Here is a 17,111-nt window from a genome sequence, read left to right as displayed (position 1 = left end):
CTCCGCAGATCTATTAAGTCAGAAATGCGCATAAATATTTAGGAACTCGAAATTCCTCTCGGATCTTTGTTCTTCAGTGCAACAAGGCTTGCTCGCTCAGTTATCTCGCTCCGCGTGCGCCCGCACGCAACGGACGACGTCTGTCCATTCGCTGCGCCAATCGCACTTACCTCGCTTTCCAAACAGCGAATCTTTTGCAACTGGTCGTAAGAGCACAGAGTTTTGCAGGTCACGAAAAACGGCACTAACTACTGGCTCAAGTGCCCGTGGCGACGCCCGAATTAATTGCTACCGCCACACTTATTCACGCAGTAGTGATATAGAGCTGTTGAATAGCCCTTCCAGAGCGGTCTGAAATGAGCAGTCGAACGTGCCATTAGAAATTCTCCGGCCGGCTATGATAAGGCACATAAACGACAAGTTTTCATTCTTCAAGGTGTTTACTACTGAAAGCTGTTTTACTGAGCGCCGGATGTGGCTTGTGAATAAATAATAAAGTTTATTTTGTCGCGCTCCCTGTCAACGACACAAAGCGGTCCCTGTAGAGAGCCGCAGGTTTGTGAGTGATAGAAGACAAGGTACTCGGGAAAGAACCCAAAGGCGTTTATTTTGTGAGGGACACAAACAATAACGGAACGGTGAAACGGGCACGTGTTGTACGACCCGCATCCGCGGTCGACAGACAACGGCGCGGACCGCGACTCGCTATGGACAGCGAACAGCGGCGGCTTCCTTTGTTTCTATTTACAGATCAACAACAAATCTGCGCCAGCGAAAAGAACAACGCGCGCTGTTGAACTTGTAATTCTAAAGACATTTGCGATTATTCTTCTAACCGACGACCGTTCTTCCACAACGCCCAACAACTTATACGCTCCTTGCAACTCGGCCCTTTGCCACAAATGAAAAGACTGGTATGCAGTGTTACATTGTTTATAGAATCGTTCCTGCTTTTTACCACTTCATTTGGGTGGCTAAGAATTATAATAGTAAAATAAATAGACACAATAGCAGGCGTTGGCCTCATCACCATAACTGGCGTGTTTCCCTACAATAGCCACAACAAAAAACACCGTTACTCTCTCTCTTTTCTTTCATTGCGTGTGGCTTCGAGCGTTTTGCTGCTAGTTACGAAAAACAAACGAAAAATCCTTAAAGTTCAATTTTGTCGCAGCAGTAGCTCGAAGCAGGTGAGAAGCTGATGGCCAAGGTCAAATACTGCGAGTTTAGCCACGCTATTTAAAACATTACTAATATGCTCCCGTACTCTCGGCACTTTGAAGGGATGCTTACTTCCTTCTCAGCAGAGCCCTTATCGCTTTTTATTACAGTAAGAAAGAAATATCCACCTTGCTGAATTCCATGATATAGAACACCGGAATAATGAGCGCTCACAGAGTCAATAAAAATTGGTATTAATGAAGCAGAATGAATGAAACAAGGTTTCTCAGGAAATTGGCAAGCCATCCGTTGTTACGTTTCGTTTAATTATCACTTGTTCAGCTGTCTGAGTGTGAAAGTGCGCTTTGCTTAGTGCCATGAATTCGATATTTCACCTGCCAGGTGGGAGACACATCGTTTCAATTAATCAGAAACTTTAGAGACACGTGAGCTATCGAACTACGCAAATGAGTAACACAGAAACAAAGTACAATTATGGTCAAGTATGAGCTGTGAGGCGGCAATTGTGACACAGGTGCTTGCAACCTAGTACCGAAACAGCGATTATCAAGAAAGAAACAGGTCTGATTTCAATAAAGGCAGCATAACTGGAAGGTCAGCAAGAATTAATGAGAATGGCCTGTTGGCCACACTTTACTCCGTATTTCAGGCATATGTGTGGCTGCACTAGAAGAGGAGAATGACGGACCAACAAGTACATGCAAGGGCTTCATCTCTTTCAACAACGACTAAAGACCGAAGTGTTAAGCGCTGGTCCTAGCTCAATAGAATGTTTTTCTATAGCTTTTAGGAAGCGTTGTATATGGAGCAAAACGGCTTACTCAAGTGCGGACTTGCAGGCGTAGGACACAATGAGCGCAGGAAGACCAACAACAACAACAACAAAACAAAAAGGCCTTCGACATCGTATGTGTAAGTTCTTGAGGTTCGTTTAATGTTTTTTTTTTCTATTGCTGGTGCTCGTGCGCTTTGAAACACTGCACTTGCAGTCGTTCACTTCACAAGACGCTTTAGTTGCGGTACTGGATGCATACTTTGTAATATGGCAGAATACTAACGCTCGCCAAAGCAAGCCACACGCCTCCCCGTTGTGATGCATCGACGACCTATCTTTTGCGAGCTAACTTGCGACAACTTCCATATTTTCGCTCCCTTTAATAAATAAGCAATAGCTTGACTATAAACTGGCTCTGGAACGCAGGACCGTATAAGCTGTTGAATACTTATCGAAGAAAATATAAACATGTATAACTTGACATTGCAAATTTCACAAAACGAAACGGCACACAAGTACCATAGAAATTTATCGATTTAGCAGTTTTTGCCCCTCGTGCTTTTGGCGTTGTTTCTTTTTTGTGTTGCCTGTATGTCAGAATGATCGGCAGTAACTGTGCACCACTTGTTCGGTACTATGCTAAAGAGTCCTTTGCTAAGTGATTAACACAAGTACTTGGTGCTAGTGATGCAGCTCTTTCCCATTATAGCGCCTTATAAAAATGCACGAACAGGAAGGAAAAGATACAAAGTACTTGAGTTCTCGACCTGTAACTACTCATGTTGTTGGCGATGCAGAGGAGTGCACCACCGTGCATCCCGTTGAAACAGAAACATGGAAAGGTATTCAAGCAGAGGAACTAATTGTGCAGCCGCCCCGCTACGTCACATGCGCACGCCTTATAATGCGCAACGACACAACTGCTAGCTAGACAGTGCCCGTCAGCCAACATAACATCGCTTCTCGCAGAGTGTGCACACACACTGCTTTCTGCCCAACCGTCGTTCACTGCTGGAAGCGTTCAACATATAGACGACGCCATCATTTGCTGGTACATGCCGTCGAGTCATCTAGAACACATTCAGTCGGTCGCGTTGTTGTTTGCCTGGTCCTCTCTCGAAAGTTCTTCGGGTGGTTCCGCCTGATCGGCACTGGCACTTTGAGATTCGGAGACGGCGGAGGCCGCTACAGTAACCTCGTCTGGCTTGTTTCCGCTGGTCTCCCGTGTCTCACCTTCCTCCAGTGTCTTGGTCTCACCGGGGTCTGTTGCTTGTCTTTCGCTGCTAACTGCATCTTGGACTTCGGCTACCATATCATCTTTGGGCGGCTGCTCCTCAGGGGCACACGCCTCGACCGGTGCTTCGACGACGGACGCCTGGTCACCGTTGTCCTCGTCTTCGCTGTCGGCGAACTCGCGGGGTGGCTCGTCCGGTGAGTCGATGACCACGGTGACCGTCTGCTGGTGCGGTGGCGTGGGCGGCCTCGGCGGCTTCCCGCCTGGCGCAGGTTCTTCTGCGACCTGCAAGACACGAGCGTATCGATGAGAACGCAGCATCGGCAAATTTAAGAGCTCCGTTCGAGCTGAGCTAAATATTCTCAAAGAGCATCAAATATGAGGTTCTCAGTTCTCAGGCAGAATCTTTCTCGCCACGTTATCCTGGTGGCACAAGTGTCCGTCGAGGTCACCGCTGCCCGCACGTTGCGACCATGCGCCCCAAACAGAGCACGGCGGACGCAACGCGAGCAAGACTCGCATTACAGAACGGCAAGTGGACAATATCGGCAAAATAACACATTGTCCCTTGAAGAGCTGAAAAAAATATTTTATTATTTCGTTCCCTTCTTTAAGGTAGCCACAAGATGAGTGAAATGAATTTGAGCAGCGTCACTAGTGAGCGGCCACTAGAAGTAATCGGTCACTACCGGGTCCAAAGGTGGCGCTAAAACACTAGCAGTTGCTCCTTGAGATCCCGGTTACCAAACTATTTTCAGCATAACAGGCTCTTCTAGTGCTGGGCAACTGACTCGTGGCAAGGTGGAAAGTAACGTTCAGTAAAGCGTAGCTACGTGGCCCGCGCAATGAGGTACTGAAGGATGGACTTACAGAGGCGTCCGCAGCCGCTGGGCTCTCGGGGCTAGACACCAGCGGGGCGTAAGTGGCTGCCTCGGCGAGGCCTTTCCGTGCAGCACGAAATGAAAGACCAACTCCACTGTTAGCGTCTCCTTCAGGTGAAACGAATGGCGTGCTCATGCAGAAGATCTCAAAACACACGCGAAAATATTTCTACGTACCTCCGTGTTACCGGCATTGAGAACGAAAACGTTTCTTAGCTGCTGTTGAACAAAAGAAGTGCCGGTTACATCTACATTCAGAAATTTCCATAGACAGGCACACGTGGGAGTATCGGAAGGGCGCCTGACAAGAGTGCCCAGGTGGAGACGGAAACTGCAGCAGGCGGAAGCGAACAGACGCTACTGGCATAACATGACTAGTGTCGTGGACTGCATTTAACTGGGAAGCTGCGAAGGGCAGCCAACAGCTTTCAACGTAACACATTTCATTACCTCATCTTATTGATATTTCAATGAGAGATATTCCAAAGTCGCTGCAAAAGCCTGTCACTATCAATCGCGTAATTAACAGCAAATTGTTGCATTCTTATACTTGCATTGCAGCGGCCTTTTCAGTGTTTAAGAAGAGATTAAATCAGCAGCTGTCGCAGCACGTGCCTTGATTTTTCTTTTACATAAAAACAAATTTTAAGCTTGCTAAGTGCACACTTGTATACGAGTAGTTATCGCCACCTTATACGGCGCATACTTACGTTAACGGTTATATTTTTTTAAATACTCACCAGTGGCAAATTGGCAGCTAGGTAGTTCTTAAGGTATGTTCACTTAAAACGAGTTTTGAAACTAGCACCGCTTTTGAAATAAGCACCGCTAAAATTTTAGCAAAAGGCACTGTGTTTCCACTTTTTTTTTACAATATGCCTCTTAAGCAGTGCAAGCTATATTTAACTCGAACACCGATACAGTTTCTGACGCAGTTTGGAAGTGCAAATATTGAAACTTCTGTTGAAATCAGAAATCCTTCCCAGCCTCGCGAACCCACAGGCTCCAATTGGTGTTGGTGAATTTCGGCACATGCTTTATTCGCATGGTCACTTGAAAAGTTCATTGCTGTGCTTAGAATTTATTAGGTCATCATCAGGCTACCTGTGTAGGATTATGTGGTAGCTCGAACACCTCGGCCACATAACTAAGAAAAAGTTATAGCAGTTAGTTCGGCTAGACCAAAGATCCTTACGGTTGTATTAGGGGCATTCTACCGATGTTGCGCAACCACATTTTATTTCTCTCCCTTACTACAGCACCAATTGGCGCTTGCAAAAAAATAATGTTCTGTTGTAACCTTATGTTCCAAATACAAAACATATTCTTTCTCTCTCTCACCTATCGCAGCCCCTTGCCCCTCCCCCAGTACAGGGTAGCCAACCGGAGATAATCTCTGGTTAACCTCCCTGTCTTTCCTTTGTCTCTCTCTCTCTCTCTCAACAGTTTTAACGGCTCACACCAACGGTAACAATTAAAACATTAAGCTCTTAATTTTTTACATGATTGAAATTGTACTTGAAAACTGCTGGTAAATGGGTGAAATGTGCTACGTTACATTCCTGCCATCTAGCGGGGCGTGACCGTGGGCTTAGTGGATGAGTTTACCTTCTCGCTGAGGCACAAAAGGAAAATAGTTACTGAGCAGTGGCAAGTGATGTTGAAACGGAGACCGATCTTGAACATTGCTTCTGCAAAGTCAGTCGTATCACTGTATAGATTTAGTAGGTCGCGCGAAAGAGTGAATGACTGTGGAGCTGCTTAGCGCAATTTGTGACTCGGTGCTGCGGACTCTGTGCGCAGTATGTCAACGTTTTTAGCGCGACAGCAGTTACAGAAAGGTTCGAGGTCCAGTTGCGCCGTCGCCGTTGATGTCGTCGCGCTTTTACGGTATCTATGCGCATGCGCGGCCCACTGGTACAGTATGCCAAGCCCAGCATGCACGGCATACAATGGTCCGAGCGGAACGGACGTTACACTTCGAGCTACAAACTCAGACGGGCTTCCTTCTGTCTTCTCGTCTAGTGCACCACTGAGGTGTGCGACGCCTGAAAGCTGCGGGGCGCTGTTTTTGCTGAGCAGCACAAGTTGCTCTACAGCCTGCCTCGCGCCGACATGTCGCCCCCGCGTATTCTTCGAACACTGCCCTAGGAGTTTCCTGGCAAAACTAAGCTTTGCTATCCCTTTCAATGCATCGCGCGACGAGCAAAACTGCCCATATTTTATTTTTAATTAGTCAATCACACGTCTCGATTTATTGCGCAAATAATGTCCTCCTCTTCGGCTAATTCAGGTTAAGACGTTAAATTGTGCTATCTGCCACAGATGATTATACAAATATTCTGTCAAGATCCCCCCCCCCCCCCCCCACACACACACACGCTCACAGGGAACGCAGATCAATTTTTGTTTTTACTTTTGCTAGATCAAGATTGCGACAACGTTCAAACCGAACTGGCCCCGCTTCGCTGCACCGTACACTTTCCCGTACACTCAAGCACTATGTATTCAATCCTGAAAAGAGCGTCATAGTGACAATTGTCACCTTCATCAACAAAGAAATAGTTGCAGCCTATTGTAGAAATGATACATCAGCAAGCAAATTAAATCGCAGAGGCGCTTGCTTCAAATGAAAATACCAGAGGAAGGTGCCAAAACATGCGTGGCTCCAGCAAACACGTTCCTGCTGCTGTAAATAAGTCACCATGCCGCAGGCGTTTGCACAATCGGGCAAGCAAGGATCCTCTAAGAGCAAGCACAGCGCACTACACACAACAGGCATGCTGGACAGAAGCAAAAACTACGATGCAAAGCAATCTCCGAGCAGAAAGTAGCTACATCTAAGGTTTCGTATCGCTGAACTTAAGCCCAATAATACTTAGTATGCAAGTGGTGCTCTGAAAAACGTATTTGATAGCGAGGTTTGTCGACGTTTGTGAATATCCGGACAGCCAGCGAAGTGAATCATAAAAGGTACTCGTGTTTTGAAGTGTGGGATTGGAAAGCTCTAAGTAAAGGATCGTCTTCTGATGTCTTCTGATGGACATATGGTGAAACCCTTCAGCGGTATTGTGCGAGACGCTCGGGCGGAGCAATTGCCGGCCTTGTTCGCCAGGCTAAACCCGCCTGTTGCTACAATTCACCACCACCACCACCACCACCACCATCTGATGTCTCATATTGTTAACTTCCTGCTCACGATAAATTACCTCCAGAGTTACATTCGCATCCATGTGAAGGTTTAAACGAACTTCCTTATTGTCGGCCTGAAGGAAAAGTATAATTCACTGTGTATTGAGCAGCATATGAGTACCGCGTGCTCCCCTTGTGTATGTGAGCATACTGAGAAAGTGTGGTCATATGTGTTAAATCACTCTGTAGAAAACATATTGCTCTGCTTGTCGCACCTGATATATATATATATATATATATATATATATATATATATATATATATATATATATATATATATATACGTACGCGAAAGCAACCATATATCTGCCACTCCGGTGTGCGTTACTGTTACTGTGACTGTTGCCTGGTCTTAATTTAAAACCAGCATACAATTTGTAAATCGACATACAGATGTACCCTGAAGATGGTTTAAGGGGACACTAAAGGTTAATATTAAGTCAACGTGGACTGTTGAAATACCGTCCCAGAAACCTCGAAAAGCTTGATTACAAAGACGGCGCCGAATAAAACAACACACGAAGAAGGGGGACACGAGACGTGCTGTCTCGTGTCCCCCTTCATCATGTAATCATGCTTAACCAACTAGCCCACCAACACATGCTCGAAACGCTTGTTTCATGCGAAGAAGAGACTTATTTTAAGAGAAAATGCGTTCTGAAGCGTCCGCGTACCTCTAGCGCAGTTCAAATCGCCCGCCCTCCGATCGAGGAGCAGCGACGTCGAGGTCTCATAGTGACGTTGCGCCGTCGGCGAGTAAAACGGCGCCCCCAGACGGCGCTACGGCTTTTCTGCACAAAACACAAACGCGCGGCCGGCAACAGAGCCAAGACAGAGCCGACAGCAGCGCGAAAGCGGAACTATGGTGGCCAGCGGAAGGGAAAGCGCGCGACGATAAGCTGGTTCTTTATTTTATGACGCCAACTTTGACGTTCGTTGCAATAGACGACCCTGACAACGACGCATTGGCTATCGATGCTGGGCTCGACTTCAGCAATTTAAGCAATGATGAACGTGACCTGCTGCTGAGGGCTCGCGCTGCTGGCGTCGTTGCGTACTACTACGACAGCAACTGTATGTCATGGCTGTACATATTCGCACATTTGTAGCTTTTGCTTCTTGAAAACCAAGTACCGCACTCACCACCCCGTCTTCGACCTGCAGTTATTCTTGCGCTTCGGACAATGCAGGCAAGACCCACGGAACAGCGCTACGGGAAAGCATTGCTTTGAAAAGCACTCCACACGACTTCAGTAAGTCGGCATTGAACTCGTAATCCTCTGGACGAAAGTGCAGCGAGCACACTATGCGATTTTTCGGCTCTTTGCCAACGCGCTGTGGCAGAGGTACGGCACTTTACCTCTTCGAACGGAGAGGTTCACTCGTTGGCACACAGTGATAAGTAACGTTGGATTCGCCGCTGCAACTGCCCTTGGCCAAGTTCCGCGGACCATTCGAGCATCCCACGACATCACATGGACGTGGCAATGTCGCTGCTTGTTCCAAATGCAAGTTTCGCGAGCCAGCAGAACCAGCGCAGCACGACGCGATAACGAAACAACTGAAACTCCAAAGCCCGCGCGGCGCAGAGTCGAGTGAAAACGAAACCTTTCGACCACCCGTACTCCTGAAGGGCAACGTCAAAATGTTATTTTTTCTTAGAATCGAACAGAAGTAGACAAGTAGCATTTTCTTTCGTCTTATAACCTAATGAAATCATCTTTTTAATACGAGTAGTTGGGTACTAGTGACATAAATTATGGTGAGGAGTGCCTTCGTCATCGGGCTAGTACCGGAATGTCGCTGGGGGGTCTCACATCGTGGCATGCACTTACCTCAATTTCTCGGTTACTAAAGCTCTCTTCGCGATTATATTGACGCCTTAGACGTTCTAGAGCATTGCCTTATCACTCTAACTTGACTTTATAGTAACCTTTAGTGGTCCCTTTAATTGTATTCGCCTTTGTACTTTTGCAACAGAGTTAGAACTTCACCATGAGCAGAAGAAGCCCCGCGTCCTGCTCGACATAAATTTAAGGCGGTATATTTTATGGGGGAATGGCTCTAGAATTTTTACAGCCTGTTACAGCGACGGAAACCGCTTTTAGCGTCCCGATTACATAAGACATGTAAGTATGGCATGACAATACCTTTCACGATCGGGTTTCTTTTCATGGAACGGGTACAATGTTGACGAAAGGAAGAGGGAAGGTAAACAGGAGCTCACCCGGTTTCCTGACAAGATCACCATGAACAGAGCGGGTTGGCCTCATCGTGATCCTTTCTTTCACACTCCGATTCGCTTTTCCTGCCAGCCATTACTGAGATTTGGGCACTCGTCATTAGCGGAATATGAGCACTTGCAAGTGACGCTCGCCACTGCAACATACTTTCAGGCTCTTATAGCTGGTCATTCAAGTACAAATGATGCAATGCGAGAATCGCCTACTGAAAGATTCCTGCTTTGTTCGATGAATAAGCAACCGGCCCGAACTACAATCAATGTACAACTATTGCAGCTTAAATGTCGCAGCGAACGACAGAACAGGAGGCATGAGCTACAAATGTCGCTAACTACAAGTTGGGCTTAAAAAAAAACACCGGCACTGCACTATTTAAGCAATGCGTGTGCAGACTCCTACTCCTGTGTACCTTGCCTCCGCTGAGACACGGGAAGCAGGTGGGAGAAGGTGCGTGAAAAATATGGTGGAGAACACCGTGATTTCCAACTCGAGACTTACCAGCGACGTCATGGTCGCTCGACTCGCTCTCGGACCCCGAGAACTGACTCTGGTAGTGGGCCTGTTGCGGTGTCGGCAGCTCCAGTTGGAAATCGGGATCGTTATAAAGTACAGAGACGGCTACAAGAGATCGAGACAAGGCCACCGCTGGCTGTGGTGGTTCTCGAGCCATACGCAAGCAAGCAGGCGCGAACTATACCACCACCGTTGCATTCAGCATGGCAGCCGAGGTCCGGTGTGCCACGAACACGAAGCTGTTGTGGTGCAGGCAGGCAAGTGACATGTTCTAAGACTACATCTTTAGTTCGCAGATATGAAAAACATGTTAGCCTTGACAGGCCGCATGTGTTTGGTAGTGCGCTGTAGTGCATCAATGTACCCCAGGGTTAAGCTTTACTCCGGAATCAAAAGAAACTGCTGAGAAGCTGCTGGTTAGTGCCTATTACTGCTGTGAAAATATTTCTATTGCGGAGGCAAATAAAAAACAACTATGTGTCAAACAGATTATTGAACCCGCAACCTGCTATTTCCTATATTTCATAAGACCAAAACTGAGCGAATTGGTATGAATTCATCGTCAGCACTTGTATCATTCACTTCCTTCCTGCCTTAACGTCTTGGCTGTATTTCCAGTATGGATTTCTATATTCTGCCAATTAAAAGACCTACATAATCGCTAAAATAGGCAAACCATTTGGGCACTACACCCAAACTCTGTCGAGTGAGGCTAGCTTAGCACGACTCTTTGAGGAACTATTAGGCATTGTTTGGAATATCATTGGCCTTAGTGAGATTGGAACTGGTGAGGCTTATACAGTGCTGACTAAAGGCCATGTCCTCTGCTATAGAGGTCTCCCAGATAAAAAGCAATAAGGGCTAGGATTCCCAATCCATAAGGATATAGCGGGCAACATTGACGAATTCTACTGCATTAATGAGAGGGTAGCAGTAGTCGTAAACTTAATAAGAGGTATAGATTAAAGGTAGTACGAGCCTACGCTCCAACACCCAGTCACGATGATGATAAAGTACATCAAATTGATAAAGATGTTGAATTAGCGATGAGAAAAGTGCAAACTCAGTATACTGTAGTAATGGGCGACTTCAATGCAAAAGTGGGGGAAAAGCAGGCTGGTGAACAACCAATTGGCAACTACAGCGTCGATTCTAGGAACGCTAGAGGAAAGATACCGGTAGAATTCGCGGAAAGGAATGAGCTGTGAATAATGAACACCTTCTTCAGGAAGCGCAGCAACATATTGTGGACCTAGAAAAGCCCTAATGGTGAAACAAGAAATGAAATAGATTTCACACTTTCTGCCGACCCAGCATAGTGAATGATGTTGAAGCGTTAGGTAGAGTAAAGTACAGTGATCATAGGTTGGTGAGGTCTAGGATTCACCTCAATTTGAAGAGAGGAAGAGTAAATTTGGTCAGGAAGAAACAGGCCAACCTAGGCGCAGTAAAAGCAAACCAATTCAGGCTGCTACTTGCAAACAATTATGCAGCCTTAGAACAGAGAGATGAAGATGACATTGAGGTAATGAATGAAACCGTAACTAGACTGGTTTCAGAGGCAGCAATTGAAGTGGGAGGTAAGACACCAAGACAACCAGTAGGCAAGCTCTCCCAAGTAACTAAAGACCTAATCAAGAAACGACAAAGAATGAAAGTGTCCAACTCAAGAGATAAAACAGAATTGGCGGCACTGTCAAAACTGATCTACCAGGAGAAAACGTTAGAAAGACTGAGGAAGCATAAAAAAATGGACGAAGCATGAAATCAGTGAGAAGGAAACTTGGCATAGGACAAACTAAGATGTATGCACTGAAAGATAAGCAAGGTAATATCATCAACAATCTCGAAGGTATAACAAAAGCAGTGGAAGAATTTTATACTGACCTCTACAGTACCCAGAGGAGCGATGATACCTCCATTCGAAGCAGTAATGACCAGGTTGCAGAGACTCCTTCTATAACTATGAGGTTAGAAGGGCCTTGCAAGACATGAAACGGGGAAAAGCGGCAGGAGAAGATGGAATAACAGTCGATTTAATCAAAGATGGGCGAGACATAATGCTTGAAAAACTGGCCGCTCTCTATGCGATGTGCCTATCGACTTCAAGGGTCCCACAGAACTGAAAGAATGCAAACATTATATTAATAGACAAAAAGGGAGACGTTAAAGATATGAAAAATTATAGGCCCATTGACTTACTCCCGGTATTATATAAAATATCCACCACGATAATTTCCAATAGAACAAGAGAAACACTGGTCTTTAGTCAATTAAGAGAACAGGCCGGCTTCAGGAAGGGATACTCTACAATGGATCACATCCATGTCCTTAATCAAGTAATCTAGAAATCCGCAGAGTACAATCAACTTCTGCATACGGCTTTCGTAGATTACGAAAAAGCATTTGATTCAGTAGAGATACCATCAGTCATAGAGTCATTGCGTAATCAACGAGCACAGGCCGATTACATAAATATCTTGGAAAATATCTACAGAGATTCCACAGCTGCCTTAACGCGTTCCACAAGAAAAACAGGAAGATACATATAAAGAAAGGGGTCAGGCAAGGGATACAATCTCTCCAATGCTATTAACTGTGAGCTTGGAAGAAGTATTCAAGCTATTAAACTGGGATGGCTTAGGAGTAAGGATCAACGGCGAATATCTCAGCAACATTCGTTTTCCAGATGACATTTTCCCGTTCAGCAACAGTGGGGACGAGTTACAACAAATGATTGATAGACCTTGACAGAGCGAGTATAACAATAGAGTTGAAGATGAATATTTACACGTGTACTTGTTTATCTTTATCGGGCGACCACGTTTCACCGCCTAACAAATGTTATCGCACAGTGCAGGACGCGCCTGCATGTATCGGAAGTTTCTGGAATGTTATCGATGGTTCCATTCGCAGTCTGTCACCGAACCTTGCGTAATCTGATTGCATGTATGCGCGACGCGAATAGTGTAGAACTTTGTGGAAGACACGCGGATCCAAGCGATTACTCTGGAACATACGATGACTGATGTATAAAAGCCGACGCGCTTAGCCCACTGATCAGATTTTCGACGATCACCGATTGTGTTCGCCTCTATCGTTGTTCTTTGAGTGTAGCCTGCTTTTGAAGACACAAGTTCGCCCAATAAAACGCTAGTTTCGTTAATCACAGTTTTGCTGCCTTCTTCACCGTCACTACTACGTGACGATATGCAGAAGACAAAGATAATGATGAATAGCTGGACACGGGAACAACAGTTCAGGATCGCTAGTCAGCCTCTACACTGTGTGAAGGAGTACGTTTACCTAGCAAAATTAATCACAGGGAACCCTGATCATGAGAAGGAAATTCACAGAATAAAAATGGGTTGGAGCGCATACGGCAGACATTGTCAGCTTCTGACTGGAAGCTTACCATTATCATTGAAAAGGAATGTGCACAAATAGTGCATTTTACCGGTGCTGACATTTGGGGCAGAAACTTGGAGACTGACAAAGAAGCTTGACGACAAGTTAAGGTCCGCGGAAAGAGCGATACAACGAAGAATGATAAAGGTTAAGAGGCAGAAAGAGAGCGCTTTGGATCAGAGAGCAAACGGGTATAGCCGATATTCTAATTGACATTCACAGAAGAAAAATGAAGCTGGGCAGGTCATATAATGCGTAGGTTAGACAACCGGGTGACCATTAGGGTTACAGAATGGGCGCTAAGAAAAGGGAAGCCCAGTCGAGGACGGTAGAAGACTAGGTGGGGGAATGAAATGAGGAAATTCGTGGGCGTTAGTTGGAATCGGTTGGCGCAGGACAGGGGTAATTGATGACGCAGAGAGGTGGCCTGCGTCCTACAGTGGACATAAAATAGGCTGACGATGCTGGTGATGGTTTGCGTGTTGTGCCGCAAGCTCTTCCAGGTCATCCTGGTCGCACGTTCAGTTGAACACGGAATAAGATGTCTTGGGTAAGAATCCTGAAGATTCACAACTACTGTTCCCACAAGGGCTCAAATGCGTGCCTGCTAGGCAGTCTGTTTGGGAAAGCTTTAGCTACGTCTATGCTTTGAAACACCAAGTAGAGACGTGTTCGTAACCACACACGGACCGGCTGCGAATGTGCACTCTACCGCTAGACTACATCTGCCACGACATAAGAGCATTTGCAGGTCTTAGTGTTCTAAACGCCAACTAACTTCCCTCTACAATGCACAAGCGCTGCGGATGCAATGCATAGTAACAAAAGAACAAAACAAAAAAGCACTCTCTAGAAGGACGCATAACCAGCATTTGTAAAAGCAGCGAATTCCAGTGAGCAAGTGTGCAATACGTAAAAATTGAAAGCACAACCCCAATGTAAGAATAACTTAGGGATCTCCGCGAAGCATCCCGCATTTCCGCTAAGAACTCGGCCAACGCGCTGGTCACCTGGCTCCGTCGGCTGGTCCACTTCGCCACTCTGCTCGTGGTCAGGCGTGGGCTGCGTTAGTATTACTTGTGCCGGCGGGACAAGGAATGAGGGCTTCGGTGGCGTAAATGCTGGAGGCGGCGGCACAGTGTCCATGTTTGGGTCCTCCTGGAAGCAGCCAAAACACTTGTTAAACAGCCATGTCTACTGCACATAGGTAAACAAGTTGGCCTAGAGTTGGTAGACCTTTCATTTTTCTCTATATTAAGCTACGAGGTGTGCTCTGGAGCAAGATGCCAAATTGGAGTGACTGCTTATGGTTGAGCAGACGGCGCTCTGATGCGGTGGGAGACGAGGTGCACTGACACGATCGCGTCTCCGATATGAGTGGCTGATGCGAGTGGCACTCACCATTCCAGTACTATATTATTCCGAAGCGAGGCGTATCAACGTAAGTTCCTTAGATAAGTAACATAGATTGAAGGCAAACTTCGCTGCCAAGCAAATGTTTCTGAGATTAAACGATTCCTTCAGGGTATACCTAGCAACGTGGCTGATCGGGCTAGCTGGCGTTGCATCTTTTCTGCGGAGTGCGAATATTTGACGATCACACATAAAAATAAAAAAAAGGAAAAACAGGCGAAAACGAAGAACGCTTGCGTAGAAAGCCTTCTCATCTAGACCAAGCAGCATATTAGAATAAAAGCAAGCCAAGTTATTCATTGCAAGGTATGAGTCCTCACTTCTCGCTTGAGCAAATGACCTCCTTTCTTGGGAAGCAGCTACATTCCGCAGTTGTACTGCTCTCATGGAGAATTAAAACTACAATCGCTGCCGCATTTTCTCCACAAAAGGTTAGAGAGTTGAAATAAAAAGTTGGAAGACGATTCGCCCTCCTGTTGACGTCGATCAAGCATAATGTATTCCTGAGCTAGTTGGGGTTGACAATGGAGCGGAGTCACTGCGCACGGCACTCTATCATGTTATCCCTCGCGTGAGCGGTGTAGGAGGAGCGGCGGACAGTTAGATTTTTTTTTTGACAGTCGCCTGGATTTTGATCGGCGCACACTTCTGACTGCACACACCCACGGGAATGGGCCACAAATTTAGACAGCACCATGTCCAGGATCGGCCCGGTGAAGAGGCTTGACTTACACATACCCATTAGGGAAAAGTTGGAGTAACTTGCTAAAAAGGACATTGTCTTAAATAAAAAAAAAAGGCCATAAGACTTAGAAGCGCAGTTTGGAGATACTGACCATGGGCGTCTGCGGCTCTCCGGTTACCTTGAGCGCCTCGACCATCAGGGAAGGGAAGATCCCGGCGCGGCCGTCCAGCTCGCCCTCCCACCAGCCGTCATCGACGCCGTCGTGCACCACGGTGCGCAGGATGCGGATCACCTGGCCCTCCGCGAAGCCCAGCTCATCATCGCATGTCGGTTCGTAGTCATAGATGGCGCGGCAGTACGTGGCTGCGATGAGAGCGACAGCAACGCGTCACTGACGCTGCGGCACGATCATACGAAGACATGAGCAGTGCCTGGCCAACCGGTCCCACTGCAGCTCTAATCCACGTATCTACACTTTCTGCACGAGAGGAGAAACATTTGTAGCTCCCACAAAAACCTGGCGCTAGTATCAAAAGTAACCTTCGCGTGCTTGATGCCTTTCCTGCTTGCGGACAGTCAAGTGTCACCCAAAGAATGATGGTGCCGTGCATATCCGTTACATGTCGTGAAGATGTCCATTACATGTCATGTGAATAGCCTAACACCGCATTGTCCTATATCTCATGCCTGTCCGTTTTCCCCACGTCCTGTAGTCTGCGCTGTTTCGCCATAATGTACGGAAACCAACAAGCCTAGCTAAGAGTCCTCGCACCTGATATGAGTCTTAGCCACTCAGACCTTCGTTAGAGGGTGCTTGTCTTTTACGACAATTGTTAAAGCCTGTCTCACTGCTGAGGTGGACTTCGCCGGGAGGAGCCAGGGTGCTTGGGAAGTCTGCGGGTGGCTCTGCTGCCTCCGCCGCGGGAGGTTCGGTCGTCGGTGGCTCCTGGGCGCACTCGGGCTCGGCTCCTACGGCAGCAGCAGCGGCGTCACCGTCCACGTCGTCACTGGTCTCGACACGGTAGTCTACGCTCGAGAAGGACTCGCCAGATGCACCCGCCGGCTGGCTTTCCGCGACCTCCACGTAGTTTTGCGGGATGTAGCCTTCCTCCCCTTTGTAGTTGCGCGCCTGCGGTGAACGTGCCCGCGTACCAGGATGCTAGTTCATCTCAAACCTTTAGAGATCGAATGACAACAAGTGAACTAAATGTTGAAACTAAGACGCTGCTCGTTACTACTACACAGAATCTTTAGGCGAAAGTCTCCTATGACGGCAGCTTCTGTGATCCTTGCCTCCTGCAGTGTCTTCCCATGTGTGAATATGGAAGCGATATCCACCGCAAAATCAACGCAAAATCATCGAGGATAACGCCGTGTCAATATGAGTCAATTTTCAAACATCCTTGACAAAAAGAAAGAGCTGTGAGTAGATTCTAGGGACACGGGACTGCACCTCGTCCTTTACCTGTTGTCCTGTGTTCCTGTATTCTGCTTTTTTACCGAGAACAAAGATTGTCGGCGCTCTCTGGTCATAGAAATCAGCCCGTACAGTGTGCACTGCTGCAGTCTCTGTAAAGCTTTCCGA

General features: G+C 46.8%; 1 protein-coding gene across 2 annotated transcripts in view; it reads right to left on the bottom strand.

Annotated features, from left to right (window-relative positions):
- Positions 1–582: 582 nt before the first annotated feature.
- Positions 583–17,111, bottom strand: part of nwk (FCH and double SH3 domains nervous wreck) — a 231,754-nt gene continuing 215,225 nt past the window's right edge. The window contains exons 18-23 of one of the 2 annotated variants that reach the window (XM_050182545.2): positions 16,376–16,655; positions 15,678–15,889; positions 14,439–14,586; positions 10,006–10,125; positions 4,062–4,132; positions 583–3,476 (exon numbers count right to left, since the gene is read on the bottom strand). In XM_050182545.2, the coding sequence (XP_050038502.1) occupies positions 3,039–3,476; positions 4,062–4,132; positions 10,006–10,125; positions 14,439–14,586; positions 15,678–15,889; positions 16,376–16,655 (1,269 nt within the window). In that variant the 3' untranslated portion in view covers positions 583–3,038. The remainder of the gene's footprint in view (positions 3,477–4,061; positions 4,133–10,005; positions 10,126–14,438; positions 14,587–15,677; positions 15,890–16,375; positions 16,656–17,111) is intronic. The other variant, XM_055073377.2, reaches the window with a different exon arrangement.

Source organism: Dermacentor andersoni, chromosome 4, assembly GCF_023375885.2.
Source record: "Dermacentor andersoni chromosome 4, qqDerAnde1_hic_scaffold, whole genome shotgun sequence".
Taxonomy (NCBI): domain Eukaryota; kingdom Metazoa; phylum Arthropoda; class Arachnida; order Ixodida; family Ixodidae; genus Dermacentor; species Dermacentor andersoni.
Note: the sequence above shows the minus strand (reverse complement) of the source record. Positions and strands in the feature narration are given on the sequence as shown.